This window comes from Pempheris klunzingeri, chromosome 7, assembly GCF_042242105.1.
Source record: "Pempheris klunzingeri isolate RE-2024b chromosome 7, fPemKlu1.hap1, whole genome shotgun sequence".
Lineage (NCBI taxonomy): Eukaryota > Metazoa > Chordata > Actinopteri > Acropomatiformes > Pempheridae > Pempheris > Pempheris klunzingeri.
In genome coordinates, this window is record NC_092018.1 from 5,504,209 (window position 1) to 5,520,739 (window position 16,531).

Below are 16,531 nucleotides of genomic sequence, written 5' to 3' on the forward strand. Positions count from 1 at the left end.
TTAAGGTTCTGATTTAGGTTTGCAAAGTTGTGTGAAATTAACTTAAGTCCAAAAAAAAAAAAAAAAAGTTTCCTGAAAAAGAAAAACATGATCTGTGATCTGCTTGCCATAAATGTGTTCTCTGTAATAGTCTAAGCCAGTTGGCCATATGGTGTCACAGCATGAGGGAGATACAGGTGGCTCTGATTACAGTGACTCCATCGTAAGACGCCTCCTTTTCCTATGAAATGCATGTTCTATTATTCTGTTAAGAAAATTGCATCAAAATACAAGGAAGGAAGATTAAACTTTTTATTTTTGAAAGCACAAAATATGACTAATGAATTTGCCCCTTGGCTGGTAACTTACTGTGTACTAGCACAGTACAAACTTCTCATTTAAAAATGAAAAGGAGAGACAGGACAGTTGGAGAATGTGATTCACATTCACCAAGATGTGGTTGCCATTATGAAAGAAGCAGTAATGCAGGAAGGAGAGAGCCATGTTTGTGTCCATCTCAGTCATCCTAAGACTGACTATCATTGTGACAATATGATCATCATATGCATTCCTATTGTTAGCAAAGTATTAAACATGTTCTTTGAGTAATATTTGGTTTATCTCAAGGAAGTTGGAAGGTGTAAGTTGAGAATGAGGATACTGTCAGTAATAAATATTTGATCAAAGTTTCAGTAACTTTCCATTAAAATTCATTGGTTTCGCTTGTCATTGTATCTCTATTCATTGTTGGGAAAATACTGTAACTCATATAGTTTCAATATAGATAATGTGCTTAGTAAGAATAAAAAGGTATTCTTCACTTGTAAAAGTGTAAATAAATTAGACATGAATGTGACGTTAACAGAATTCAAATGCTGTGTGTAATCTTATCAACCACCACTAGATGGCAACATACAGCTATGTTTTATGAAGTCAATTGTCGTGTTCATACCAAACACTGGAGTACTTTTTTGACACAGTAGGTCAGACCAGGTGGGTTACAGGTCACAAGAACATGGAAGATATATCGTCTTGTTTAGAAGATAACCCACTATTTTTATAGTGTGTAACAATGTTATTGGCACTGATGGGATGCACATTTGTGAGTTATCTTTGGGACTTAAATTTTGAAAAACAATGCAAACCAATCAAACAAGTATGTGTTCTCCTATATGTGATTGCCTAAACATGAGATAGTCAAACCTGACACACTGCTCTCACATTTTTTCATGATTTGAGTTGTTTTGAAATTTTAATTGGCTATAGCAACCTCTCTCTCTCTTCCCCTTATTCCATCTCTCGCCACTGAATGTAGAGCGTGTGTACTCTGGGAATAGCCTGTATAACCCTGCTATGTGACTGACAAAGAAGAGTGAAGAGAAGGGAAGGGTGGTGATGGGAGGGTGGGACGCAGAGCAGAGAGGATGGAAAGTCGATGAGTGGCAGGTGCTATTGTGGCCTCAGTGCAGGAGCCTACAGCAACAAGGTCAAAGGTCAAAGTGAAGTTGAAAGGTCAACCTTAACTCCCAGAAAGCCCACCCAGTGAGAGACACTGATAGGGGAGCCAGAGAGTGCGAGGGGCCCAAGGAACCAACTGAAGGAACAGAAAGGTATATGAAAGAAAGAAAGTGGAGTGAAGACAAGGTGCAGCGTAGGTCAAATTAATAAAAGAATATCATTCGGGTGAACCAGCCAAGTTCTGAAGAAAAAAATTGATCCAGATTCATTAGAAAAGGAAAACATCTGGAAAGGAAAGCAAGGCAAAGGATAGAACAGGAGGGAAAGGCCATGATGGCAAAGCATGGAGACATGAGAGAAGTGTGGGGAAGCCATGGTAGATGGGTAATTGCAAGATGCATTTGAATGCAAGAGAGCACACGTTTGATAACTTCCCTGTCTTGATGTCACAAGAAAATCATGTGGGAGGTTCCCTCCAAGAAATGTTGGGCCTGATACTGAATGAACAAATTAGCTGTGTCCTTGGTGAATAAAGTGTGTTGGCTGCAGTTTCCTATTGGGGCCATCCATTGTGTCGTACCATGGGGGTTGTTTGGAGTTTTTTTTAAAAAGTTGTGCTTGGCCCAAAATGCACGATATACCCTGTTATTTCATTGAAGAGGCGCAGGAATGCAAACAGGAATGCCCCTCAGAGTATTTGTTGACACTCACAGCCACTCTGCTCTCAGATGTTGACAAAGACGTTTTGTTGGGGTTCACTCGGTTCACTCCCTGGAGAAACTCGGGTAGCTGTGGGGCTCTCACGCAGGATATCGCGACAGTTTAGATCTGAATGGAAATCGGAGGCCCTGGTGCTGAAGGTGGTCTCGTGACCTGGGTACTTGATTTGGACACGCAAATCAATTTCTGCCGTGTTTCTTCTCCTCTTCTTTTATCCCTTTAAATTACAAACCCTTCCATCTGGCTGAATGGAGAACGATCACTGACTGTTTTTTTTCCTCAACTCCCTTTCATCTCCATCTGGGGGACCATGAGATGTTCTTGTCCCCCCGCTTGTTGTGAGATGTGACAGCAGGGTCCATTCAGCGAGAAATTGGCTGCAATTAGTGCAATTATGCTGATTTTCACTTGTGTCCCATGCAGAACAGAGTTTTCGCTGTGCACAGAGACATCCCCGGGAAACTGCTGCAAAACAAAAACCCATCAATCAACAAAGGCCTTGAATGAAAGGCTCAACTGCAGATAATACTGGGCACATTCCATAATGACAGCGTTTAGTCAGCTGTGACCTGTCTTGCGATGGGGGGCATGACATCTAGAGTTTCACTGATTAAGGGGAAGTATGTGGTGGAGCCAAGGGCAGAAGGCCTGCATGGCAGTGGTGGACAAGTAACCTAGGCCTACAGTAAGGTTATCTGTGGGGCTGGTTACAGTATGGCCATGTTAAAGACACTTGAGTTCAGCTCAGGTCTTGGAATTTAGCAGGGGGTAGACTCACTCAATCTAGTTTACCCACTTTAGATATACTTTAGGCAACCCAATAGCCTGAATCATGACAATCAAAACACCAGTAAGAATAATTGAATTGATAAAGTTGAAAGAGGATTGAGTGTTTTATGAAGGGAAAGAATAATTTCTGAATATATGATAGTTCTTTATGTCTGTGGCTGTTTCCCACTGGATGATGACTGAGGTGGAGGTCATAGTTTACCCAACTTTACATTGGTATGTCTGTGTCAATACTGCCCAGGAGACTGACAAGGCTTGCATTCAACAGCAGATTTCAAGGTGTAGGAAGGGGGGGGGGCAGTATCCAAAACCTAATGCATCCACTTGTTAACTGGTGGACTTAAAAAGGAAATGTTAGGAAGAAAACACCACGATCACTCTTGTACAGCTTCTATCAATTCAATTAAAATGTGCCATCTCAGCAAACATACAAACTTCTCATTCACTTCCTGAAAACTTGGTGATGGTTGATTAAAAAACAAAAAATACAGACATTTTCATTGGTACAGCCTTTTTTTGTCTACCAAAACCCCAAATATGAAAGGCACTATAATCATATAAAATTCAAGATGTTTTTATAGCAAACTATTCAGTGAGAGTGAAGCACATGACATGTCAAACCAACATAAATAAACAAATAAGTAGTGTTTTGTTCACGTCCCTACTTTTATATAGTGCTTTGGAAATATTATTTAGGATTAATATTCAAGCCAAAGAGAAATGATCTGTTTTAACATGATCATGTTGTGGTCCTTGTACTTTCTTCATCTATATTTGATATCTGGGATTATAAATAATGTTGGACCGGGTCAGAGCATGGTCAGGGTTAAACATGGACTCAGGGTTGTAGTTTGTCTGTAAAATTGCACCAATCTACAGGTCAACCATAGTGTAGCTTTTGAGGTCAGTTGTGTTACAAAGAGTCCTTACTTATTAGACGTATCCACATAGACATGAACATGTTAACTGCAGAATAAGCTGCTTGTTTTAGAGCGTTGTCGCTTTTGTAAATTCAATTTAGCGTTAGGACAATCAAAATAAAGTGGATTAATAAAAAAAAAAAAGATAACATCCATCCACTTGGGTAAATTATTACTCATTTTACCCGGCGGTCCCCAAGGAGGAAGCCCTTGAATCTGGCCCCCAAGTGACTCCCTGGCCCCCAGTCTGACCCCCTCCGTGCTGTGTTTTGGGGACATGCGGTCAGTGGTGGACTCAGGAAGAGTGTCTTTAAGACCCAGCGGAGCTCGGCAGGGAAACCCCGCGGCTTTAGTTGTTTCTACTCTCCAGAGTGTCAGCTAGTTATTTGTGGGGAGGCGCTGTAGCCATTTCGCCTCATGAAAGCCCGATGAGCTGAACGAGCAACATCCGAGTTGCTCGTGGAGAGGAGAAATCAGCTTTGAGGAGCTCCGCGCGCACACGGCCGTACACGAACTCGCGCGCAAAGACGCACGGCGCACAGACACGTACACTTCCTCCTCCTCCGCGGTGGAAAAAAGACAGAGAGGAACAGAGAGGGCACACGAAACGCAAACTTCCAACTCTCCCATGTGGAAAGCAGAGGTTTGAGGATAAGGTATATATTTTCCTCTTCGGGGCTCCGGTCTCCCCCCCCCCCTCTCTCCCTCTCTTTCTCTCTCTCTCTCAGTGTTTTTGCCCGGATAGTTGTGTTTCTATGAGAGTCTTGCTCGGCGTGAAGAGAAGTTTGGTTGTTTGCCTGGTCGGCTGAGGAGGAGGAGGAGGAGGAGAAGAAGAGTCGGGTTAAAAGTGGGGGAAGATGGTCCGCAACGCCGCTTGGAGAAGAAGCTTGCTCTGCGTCCTGGCGCTTAGTCTCGGCTTTGCGTCCCCGCCTTGCAATGCTCGGATTTACACCAACCACTGGGCAGTCAGGATAGCCGGTGGACCCGAGGTGGCCGAGCGGATAGCGGACAAATATGGCTATAGGAACATGGGACAGGTAGGTCGCCTATGGCTCCATCCGAAGTTGCCTCTTATTCATGTGTCTTTGTGTGTTCTTGTTTTTCTCAACTCTTAAACGTCGGGTCATGTCGTGGTAGTTATTATTCCTTTACCAGAATACAAACAAACATGCAGGGTCAAAGGTCTGGAGTCCAAACCTGAGCCTTTGAACCTTCTCTGTGATTCTCCAGCTCAAGACTTTCTTTCTGTATCTCGCCGACTCTCAGACAAGGAGGGAGAAGCTGCAGGGAACAAATAAAGAAGACCAAGAGCAGGATGGCACAACAGGTGCCTCCACGCTGTTTCCGCGGATCATGTTCAGTTTGCGGGCTGGAGCCTCAGAGAGTTCACTATCAGCCTCACAGCCTCAGCAGCGTCATGTGCTTTGTCCTTTTGACACACAAGTGAGACAGCTAGTGCTGTTTGGTTTATGGTCTTGGAATTGACATCAAAAGGTCCACGGTCAAACAAAGTCTCATATTGTTCCTTCTTAACATTGTAGTGTTGTATTTTTGCTATTTATAGGACTATTGACTCAAGAACCTTCCTCGACTGGTCCTGCTTTATCATTAACATTTTAATTGATGAACTTGTTCTTGTTCAACATTACACGGAGGAAGGGATGGAGATTTGAGCGTTGCACTTCTCTGCTTATGTGCCACAGTGTTCTTACTGTGTGTGTAGTCCATAACTAGGCCCACTGGGTCAGCTGTTAGAAAACAGCACTGTTGAGCTCTGCTTTCATTTAGAGTGAATTCTTTAGTACAGTTATATAGCATACAGTTATATGCTCCCATACGCTTTGTGAGTATTCTCTGTGTGTTGTTTTTGTTCCAGGTTCTACTGTAATGATGAAGCACCACTAATTGAAAATGCTCAGTAAGCATGTCATATTTCACAGCTTGCATTTTTAAATGACTGAGCACATGCATGCCTCTACAGACCCCACGGTCTTCATTTGATCTGACACTGAAGGGAAGGCAAACGCTTGTGTGAGTTTAGTCTAGTTTCTTCACATTATGTTGTTTTATTAATCAACCGAAGGCTGCACAGGTCCAAGAGGAGGGGTTTAATTGGTAACTTGAAAATGTGTTTTGACAGTGTGTGTGTTTTGAAGTTTAAAGGGAAGTCTTATGCCTTTTGTGGACAAAAGAATTACGCCACACAAACGTGGACCCCACACATCCTCCTGGGTATCGTGACAGAAATACGTGGGTAGTTCAAGCCTGCACTTGCCAGCGTTCGGCGTGAAGGCAGCGTGGAACAGAGGGGGGCATTCTGACAGGTTGTTGTGGGGTAGCCTAGTCAACAGCTATTGAACCCCCCCCTCCCCTCCTCGCCTTATCCAGCCCGCCCACCCACTATACTCCCCAGAGAGCAGGCCTTAATGGCCTCGTTTATCCCTTCTTTTTGACGGGAACTAATGTGTGGAGTCCCCCCCCCCCTTTCCATACCAGCCCCCAATAGGAATTTCCCGGTGGAGTGCAGTGTCGCCCCCAACCCCCACCATTCGCCCTAATTTCCATCTCAATATGGAGCGTTCATTGGACTTTGACACCTCATAGACAAGAGTTTTACTTCACTTCCTGGTTTTGGGGTCAGCTGAAAGCCGCTCCCATGGGAGCGATAACAGCACACTCTGGTTTCCCAATGTGAACTTTGACATGCCCATCATCAACCCCCTCCCTCTTGTATTAGTGCACCCCTGTTGTATATGGAGAGTGAAATTAAACTTATCAAGTAAGATGACTTATTGCACATATTACCGCAGCTCAGTGCTGCTATAAATTGCAAAGAGATGCACTGCAATTGTTTTTCAATTACATTAAACTTGCTTGGCTATTCATAAAGATTGTATTGTATGTGATAAGTGATTTTGGGATATGACTGCTAAATGAGAAGAGCTTTAAAGTTGTGAGGGGAAGCAAATTAGTTAAAGGGGGATGGGCAGGAAAAACATGTGAGAGAGGGACAATATAGTCTTCTTGACAGGGGTGGAAAAGGGAGAACAGACAAAGATAACCACACACTGGGAGATGGAAGGAGGAGGGAGCGAAAGAAGGGACGATAGATGGACGGATGGATGAAAAGAGTTGGCATGGAGTGAGAGAGCACCTCGTTGGGGAATTCTGGGTAATCCTCTTAACCATGGAGCCCCCTTCCCAGACTAAGACAGTGGCCCAAATTGAGTCAAAATCAGCTGACAAGGCCCTAGACCTGGATATCTGTTCAAACTGGTGTTTTGAAGAGATGAGAGAGGGAGGATGATCATCTGTAGCCAGACATGGACAGCAGGTGGTTGCATCAATAACAAGTTATGAGATTATTTAAGCAGGTTGTACTGATACATCAGTTCCTGAAGGCAGCAGGCCAACTGGGTGTTGTTATTTTAAAGCGTATTATGCTGAAGCAAGGTATCAAGAGTAACATTTATATCTCATGAATGCTTCACTCATACTGATTATGTTTATACGAACAAGTCATCCAGTGTCTGTGATGATCAGTAAAACCATCCACATTAATTTATTTATTGAGTTTATGATTTTAATTCTTATTCTGAGCCAGATGGAGTAAAGATTACGGGGTTAGAAGGATAGGTATGAAAGATTAGTCTGTAGTGTAACACAGCTGAACATTGTGCAACAGAATAAGTCAGACCGAGTATCACCTTGCCCATGTCTGTCACCATTTTTATGCAAATACATATTTTATCAGCTTTATCCTTGGTGTAGCTGACGACAGCATCTGTGCCATGTAGTAAGAAGTTAGAAATCATGTATTTTGTAATTCCATTCACTCCACTGTAGACACATGAGACTTTTTCTTTGCAATGACAGAATCCTGCAGTGTGTGTGAGCTCTCATCTCCTTGTGATTCATGTTTTTGTCCTGTTGTTAAATGTGGACAGCAAACATGTATCTGAACCAGTTATTCAGGCACAAGTTTAGCATGTTATTTGGTAGTCTGACTCAACTATGACACACAGAGGACAATTTCCATGGTAAAAGTCCTCATCACCTTTTAGAAAATTAGATTTAGAAATTCCCCGTCAGATTCTGTATCAAGTGACATGTACGTTTAATGCATCCACCGAAAAAGTGTGTGATGCAAGACATCATGAATTGTGCAAGTAGTTTCCCTTCGCAAATGTGTTACAACATAACTCTCAGAAACACAAGGTTATGCTGAGGTTGTGATTCACAATGCAGGTTATTGCATAAGAATGTAAGGTCAAGAGACTAGATGACCCCTGATTTCCCTTCTGATCACATGTATTCATAACAGTAGCAACTCTACAGTTTAGGATAAGTATAGGTTAAGATGCTGCACCTGAAATATAAAATGTAGTACAATCTGAAGAGGTGTTGAAGCTGTGATAAAGGTTGTGAAGAGCAGTTTGAGCAGTGCAGCAGAAGTTTAGACCTGGGCAATATGTTTTTTTTTTTCTTTTGGTTTTTTTAATTCTGTGTAGCTTTTCTACCAGCTCCCCATTTGCCGACACTCCTAGAGGGAAGCGTGGCCTGCTAATAGCAGTGCAGAAGTTAGGTAGATTAAACAGGCAGTGGAAGCACGATATGTTGAGACCTGTTTACACCTATGAGAAGCATCCAAAGTGGTAGCCGCCTATTATGGAAGCACCTTTTGTTAGTATGTAGAATTTTTTTTAAATCTGATTATCCAAGACCTCTGAAGTGTGCTGCTTATTTGGCTAATGTTGTTTAGTGTTTGCTGAAAGGTGATATTCTTGTTACTCGTTCTATCAGTCTAGAAGTTGGAGTATGTGCGTATGTGCATGAGCTGAAAGCTGATCTAATGGGCTCTGTAGTGGTGGAGCTCAGCCGTGGATCAGTGACGCACCACAGGACCCTTGGCAGCCATGACAGTTTGATCATCTGAGGGATTGTATGGACTTTATCAATTATTAAAACTAATCACCGTCCAGCAGCTTGCCGTCTGTCTGTCATTGTCTTGTCTGTGAATGCTTTGTCCTCTTCTCATCTAGCTATCACTCAAATCCTTTGTCTATCTGTGTGTGTCTGTTCACTTGTCTGACTCTGTCTGTCTCGTTCTGACTTTTTATTTGTTTTTTAACTTGTCCATATAGTTCGTATCCCTTTTGTCTTTTTCCCTGACAGTTTTTAAGAGCTCAACAAAACTATATATTATTTAAAATACATGGATAAAACCTAAACATAACAACATAGAAAAGTTGTCACTTTACTACTTTTAAGATCCCTGAAAGCACTTTCAAGGACTTTTCAATTACTTTATTTGCAGTTGTTGCAACTCCCAACAGGACTTTACCTTACTAATTAATGACTGTGAGAAACTGTATTGCCATCTGCATGTATGATGTGTATACAATGTACAGCGTGTGTCTGATATCTGTTTCAGGTGTAGAGTGCAAACATCTCAAATCTAAAAATGCCAGAGCAGTTACTCATGATAATTGTCACGAGGTTTATGGACTGAATAAACATTTCTCTTTAATCTGATTATGTGTTTTGCAGATTGGAGATCTCAAAGACCATTATCACTTCTTCCATAGCCGTACTATCAAGAGGTCGACTTTGTCCAGCCGTGGTCGCCATAGTTTCATCTCCATGGAGCCCAAAGTAAGCCTGTTGTACTGTTTTGTGAATTACATGTGTAGAATCAAATAGCTGTGAGTGTGTGTTTCCTGTGTGTGTAAATGGGCTTAAAAGTTGTGTATTTGTTTATGAAACATGCCGTTACATTTGAATCATAATTTCTTCTTTGCAAGTAAATTCATTACCTTTTTGAAAAAGTTGTGCAGATATCCTAAATGATATAATCAGATCCCTGCTGTATTTGATACATACGCCTCAAGAATGTGTGCAATACACGTTACACACTTGTTGACCCGGCTTTCTAGTACTTGCTGTTGCAGACAAGACCTGCACATAAGTGGGTTATTGCAGGAACATAGTGTTTATGAGGACAGGAAACAATACATTGCAAGAAACCCCCAATTTTTGTGACATTTCATGCTGTGCTGATTGCAGCGCTGACAAATGAATTGGGATAAACTATTCATACACATAGGTCTAAATACCTTAAATGAATGAAGACGGTGGATCTTCAACCTGCCAGAGAGGTGCAGAGAAGACACATGGCCACTTGGTGGACAGGATGCCCCAGAAAGGACTAGCTAGTTAATCTGTTGAATCAAAATCCAGGGAAATCCTACACTTTCCATTCCAAGTATGCGGCTCACAGAAATGCCCTGTCCTTTCAGACTTTACCTTTCAACCAATGGGCAGAACTGGTGTGACAACCTTCAAACCAGAATAAAGCAGCCTTGTCTACTGTATTTACACATTACAGCCACAGGTCAGAGCATATGAGGAAAAAATCTATTTATTTAACAAATTGTCATGATTCCTACTTCACCAAGGTCAGGATTGTCCTCTTAAATATAAAATACAGGCTTGCAAAGCATATTCATCAATTAAACAATATGTTTTTTGTGATTTGGGTGAAATGGCCCATCAAACAAAAGTTTGACCTGAGGTAAACTTTTATTCCTGTCCCGTCAATGCTCCTCTCATCACTGCACCAGGTCATCAAACCCTGATTGCATTATTAATGAAGCCTGAATCTCACACTACTTTCAATTTTATCAGAATACACAGAAGATGTTGTTAAATCAAACTTGGGTGTTCCATAGGAGCACATCGTGTCTAGCCTTCTTCCCTAGCTAATGTCTGGGTTTCAAGGTGGAAATGTCTCATTCTCGACATTTGATAACCTCATGCACAGACTTTACTTGGTGATGTTTGCTTGTTTGATGATGTGGGTCACTTCATCAAACAGGCAGGGACTTGATCATGAGAAAACAAGATGAAACTCCCCAGATCCATTACAGTGAAGCAAAAAAATCCCATTTATGTCAGTTTTGAAAAATATTGAGTTTTTGCAGATTCAGGGTTTTCATCCAGTGGCGTGCGTGCGTGTGTGTGTGTGTCTTGAACACTGGATTCAAGCTTCAATTGATTCAATATCTGTGCACGCACATGAATGCATGCTGACTGCTGAGGAGTGATAATGATGTATCAGTGTGATTATAACAGAAAGGATGAAATAGGAAGAAGAGAACAGAAATAGTGAGCGAAATGGAAAGAAAATATAAGACAGTGCCTGTCACCTCCTTTTTATCTACTTATGTTGTGGTCTTCTGCCTCCTTGTTTGTTTGTTTTTTTTTTTCAATTTTATTTCCTCTCTGTACTTTTTTTGGTCCACTCTGCTTGTTTTGTACACTTGCTGTCCTTACCTGTCATCCCATTTCTTTTCTCTTCCTCTGGCTCCCTCTCCTACCTCCTTTTATCACTGTTGCTTTCAGTGTACTCATCTCCCTCCCTTCTCTTTGATTTTCTTGCTCTCTCTGGCCTGACACTGTGCCATGGTGGAGGAAGGTTTGTGTCCTGATGCCAGCTGGCTGAGAGTCTGAGATTTTAGAAGGCTAGATCAGAGAGGAGAGGTTAAGGAGAGAAATGGGAAACGGAGCTATCACAACAGAAAGAGAGTGAAGAGGAGCTAAACAGAAGGGAAGAGGGGAAAGATGGATTAGAGAAACTACATAAAGGAAATGCGGAGTAGGGAGGAATGGAGCTGTCAGTGTTTTCCCGACTGTCTGTGCTTTCAGCATAATCTGCGGACCTGTCTGTGGGTTTGGGATCCACATGACGGCTAGTTTGGCACCAGTGTAGTTTGGCATACTGCTAATGATGTTTTGCAATCAGGTTTTGTAATAATGACAGCCGTGTGTGTTTGTGTGTGAATGAGTCAGATGGGTGTAGCGGTGCCATGAAAGGCGCACCCTGCCATCCACAGTACTCACTGGCACACATGTTACCATGGTGATGCAGCACAGCACAGATTACCACTTTATGGCATCCGCCTAACTGCAGTGTCACTTGCCTCTGAGGTCAAAGACCATTTATTTTTTCCTGCCTAGTGAATGACTCTGCCAATGCCATCGGCCTGGAATGAGTGCATGTCTTCACCTTGATTGCTGGACACTAAAAAATTAAAACAAGTTTATAATTGAAAAGGTTTTTTTCAACAGGCTTTATTTCTTTACAGTGTTAATTTCTCATTAGATTACAATTAACAATCTTCACAATCCACCAAGAAGAAATTATAGGAGAAATGGTTGTGCTCTGGCTGTAAATTTAATCTTAAATGTACATTTGAAGTTGGTGTTTAGCCTGCTGTCTGTGCTTCATCCCCGTAAATCAATTTGAGAAAGTGATGAAATGCCCTGTGGTGCCAACCACAACGATATATGCAAACCTGTTTGTGAGGTTAGTGATCTTGTCTTTGCTGTAGTGAGCAGCATTCAGCTTGCACCTTGCATAGATATGCTGACGTACATCCATGACTCATTCATACTAGGAGTTCCAAGAGAATTTTGGCAGCCACAGACTTTTTGTTATAGCTCTGCACTGTTATTAATTTTTGATGTGAAATGAGTTCAAGTATACTCAGTCTGGTTTGTTTGAAATCTATTTACAGCAATTTCAAGTTTACTGTAAACAACAATTACAGTACTACGGTGGTTGTTTTTCCCTTTATAATGTCGCTTTGATGTCTGTGCAGAGATTAGTGGATAGAAAGAACTGCTAAGCGCCTCTGTGGCGGTCTGTCGACGGCGTTCTGTTGCAGGAGCGTGGTGTTTCCAGACGGTTTCACTTAGCGAGACTCTTGTTTACTTGAAGTCATTTATCCAGACGTGCAGGAAAACTGAGAGCCAGGTGTGGTCTGCAGCTGAATTCTCGCTGGGACAGACAGAAATGCAAAATGCCTGTGACGACAAAATGAAATATCAGTGTTTTGTGATATTTATGAGTTGCAGGCTCCTAGAAGTCATGCCACATTTGGGAAATATTTGACCACACGCTAAAACTACTTGCATGAGTTTGAATCCAATTATTAAAAAGTTAATTTTTGCTAAATTTTTATCTTTTACCACCCATAGAATTTTTTTCATCATCCAACTGCCTTGAGTTCACTGTATTTTCGAGCATGTGTGCAAGACAAGGGCACTCGCAGCATCAAGGAGACAACACAGACAGAGTTTGTGCACCTGTCAGGACCTTGGGGGTAATTTGCACATGCACAGGTATTATTAGATGGCACACAGTCCCAGGAACAGATTTCCATAAAGCCAGGATGCTTGTGTGACTTTATGCCATATAAACTGTTACTGCCTTGAATTTGTTTAACAGATGAACCATTAGTTGACACCCTGAGATGAGCACCTACAGCTGGCCAGCACAGCACCACAGGGCTCAAACTATCTGTGAAAAGTTGTGTGACACTGTGCTGATTTTGGCCCGAGGCTCTGAATTGCACTGAAGAGAGCAGAAGAACTTGCCTCTCGTGTCTGTCCAAAGGTTGTTAGGGGTGTTAGGGGGGCTACACTAAGCTTTGACCTTTTTAAAACTTGCAGCTTTTAGCTCTTTTGCCTGAAACTCAAACAGCGTCTCAAAAACAGCAGTGAAAGTGGATCAATTTGTTCTATTGAAGTGAACTCTTCCCCAGTTTCCCCTGGTTACTGACCCGGCCAGCAAAAGCCACCTGCAAACCCTTACATAGAGAGCGAATGAGAGAGGGAGGGAGGAAGGGAGTTGGAGTGGGAATGAGAGAAAGACAGGCGATCTCAGAGAAAAATGGGCATCTGCGGAAAAGAAGACCTGAAATGCAAGGAGAGATGGCGAGGAAGAAGCAGATGAGGGAGCGAGATGAGAAAAGTAAGAGTGAGATGGGAGAGGGAGTCAGAGTAGGTGAAAAGGGAAAAAAAGGGGGATGACAGAGAGGTTCAGGTGCTAGCAGATCATTCCTCTACTCCACCAAGCTTCAGTTAAAAGAATGGAGCAGATCCAATCGTCATGCCTCACAGCCTGCCAGCAAATTGGCTCTAAAACAAAGGCAGTGATACATGCGCAAGTTTTAGAGGCAATAATAGAGGGCAATATTGTCTTTGTTTGGATAGGGATTGGCAAACGTGACACAACTGATGTGGATAACTGATGGTTGTTAATAGTAAGTGATTTTTAGCAGGGACAACAAAGGATGGTCTTGCCCTTGAAAGCTTAGATGAACTGTTGAATACTTATCTGCCTCAGGTCATTCAACAAAATAGATCCAGGAAATACAGAGCCACCCACATGAGCCACATCAAAAAAGATAAAAAGTAAGGGACTTTGAATACAAAAAGAAATGTATTATAAGACTAGTAGAGATTAAACATTCAACAGAACATGGGACATAGAATGGTAAAACATGGATATTTTGATTACTGTATTTTATAGTGGAAACACACTTCCTCAGTTAGCAGAAACAACTTTGTGTCTCTATTTTACAGCCATTCAGTTTTTCCTGTATAATCATCAGACCATGAACTGGTCCTCTTAAAGGCTAGAAAAAAAAGTAAAATCACATGAACTTTTTTGAGAAGGGGCTGAGTCGTTTATATATGCAAACACCAGTTGAATGAATTGGATGGTATTAATATTAGCACCACCTACATTCCAGTTAAAACCTCTGGACTCATTTTTTGAATTATTTTCCTGTTGTTCATCTCAGTTTGCCTGAATAGTTTTCTTTTGGCTTTAGAATTGGTTTCCCTCTCAACAAACAGAAAATATGCAGTTGTGAGAAGTAGAGTTGTTTAAAATGAGGATGTGGATGATCAATGGGAGATTCTTACAGCATTGCTGAATTTGATTCAAACCAGTATCCACTAGACTAAACTGCATGAGGTAGACAAACACTTCAGGGTTTCTGCTGCTGCAGATAAAAAAATGAATTAGAAGTGCTTCATCACCCTTTTTTACCCACTACTCTAAGTCAGTACATAGGATATTAAGTTTGTGGCAATAACTATCTGATACTTGAATCCCTTCACTTACATCTCCTTAGGTGCTGTTCTGTAGCTTACAATGACCTCCATCCTTCCTGACTGAATTGGTAGGGATTCACTGCCTTGCTCAAAGACACTCTGTAGCATGGCTACTTGCCAACACGCAGGTGCATGAAATTTCAGATTCCTCCTTTTGCCATCTGTAGTCTTTGCTCGATCTCGTCAGACTGTAGAAGAATTAATGGCAGAGAAGATTGGTGCCAAAATGAGAGGCAGTGATGCATTCCTCGTCAGAAATTACTAAGTTACGGACAAGAGCAGTTAAGAGTTACAATGCTGATCAAAGATTGTAGTCAATACTATGCTAATATATGCAAATTGTAATGATGCACCAGTGATTTTGCGAAAACACAAACACACACACAATTCCTGATGACGGCGTTGTTTTTAGGGCTAATGGCGTGTGTAAACGGTTGCTTTGAAGCTGATGGTCCTGACAGATCTTAGAGTGAAATGAGCTGAGACCTCAGCAGACAGAGGAGCGCCAGGCTTAAAAAAAAATATCTCACTGGCTTTTTACTCTGTCTCTATCTCTGCCCTGCTTGTGATTTGTCATTTTTTATTCTCCCATTTCTCGCTCTCTTAAAAGGGAGGTCTACACTCTTGAGTTATTAAATTACGTCACCTACAGAATTGTTTTTTCCCCTCTCCCTCCTTCACGATCTATAAAGAGCTACATACTTGAGTTATTAAATCAATGTTATTTATAAAATCAATCTCCCTCTCTTCACTTGCTGTCTTTTGGTCTCACTTGCTGTTTGTTTTCACTTCACTCCCCTTGCAGCTAAAGCTTTTATTATTAACTCTCCTGGGACTTGTTCACTTCAGCTCTTTATCACCTCTCCTTCGCTCATCTTATCTTGTCTCGTTGCCTCCCTCTCCAACCCTCCGGAGAGCCTGGCAGATTGTTTCAGTGCATGAGACCAGATAATCACTCTGCAGTCATTTTGTCAGCTTTTCTATCTGCTCCTCTCCTCTCTGTTTGCTGGAGCTGTATTGATGTCGAGAAATGCTTTGTCTTTGCATTATCTGTTATAAGCTAAGTTTCTTTGTCTGTACATCTTTTGTACAGCTAGGTGCTTTAAGTTCACAGTAGATGGTGCGGCGATCATTTCAAAAGGGCTGCACACGTTGGAAATACTGTATAAATAAGCAGTAGCTCCACCACATCTCATCTCTACATGCTCCATTCCTGAAATAAATTGAATGGATCCTAATGTTGTCTTTGTAAGCTGTCACACAATCATGTTTATGTAGGAACTTAACCTGAAGACTCCATGAATCATTTATTGCAGTAATATTTTCATCTCAGTGTGCTCTCACACAGCTTAATATATGCTCCTTCTATATGTTGTGCCAGTTATATGCGCAATATTTCAGTTTTTGTGTTGCCATCATTGCTGGAACATCCCTAACTTCTCGAGTTTTTTTAGACAGATGAAATCTGCAGGACTTCATCTAGACTAAACATAAGATTTCAGGGTTTTTAAAAGAGGTGACCAGGGCCAAGCAAGTGGGTCCAGCCCTCTTGTTCAGATCCAACAATGCTGATTTTGAAATCGGAAAATTCCATCTGAAAGTTGAGAGAGATTCCTGCCAAGAAATGCCTCACGCCTTGAAATGAGCCCATAACATTTGAGAGATTGATGTTACCTATGAGACATTTATGTCTTCGC

The 16,531-nt window shown here is 41.7% G+C and overlaps 1 protein-coding gene across 3 annotated transcripts in view; it reads left to right on the plus strand.

Moving 5' to 3' along the window:
• Nucleotides 1-4,268: 4,268 nt before the first annotated feature.
• Nucleotides 4,269-16,531, plus strand: part of pcsk5b (proprotein convertase subtilisin/kexin type 5b) — a 72,791-nt gene continuing 60,528 nt past the window's right edge. For all 3 annotated transcript variants that reach the window (XM_070834575.1, XM_070834576.1, XM_070834577.1), the window contains exons 1-2: nucleotides 4,269-4,903; nucleotides 9,417-9,521. In XM_070834575.1, the coding sequence (XP_070690676.1) occupies nucleotides 4,724-4,903; nucleotides 9,417-9,521 (285 nt within the window). In that variant the 5' untranslated portion in view covers nucleotides 4,269-4,723. The remainder of the gene's footprint in view (nucleotides 4,904-9,416; nucleotides 9,522-16,531) is intronic.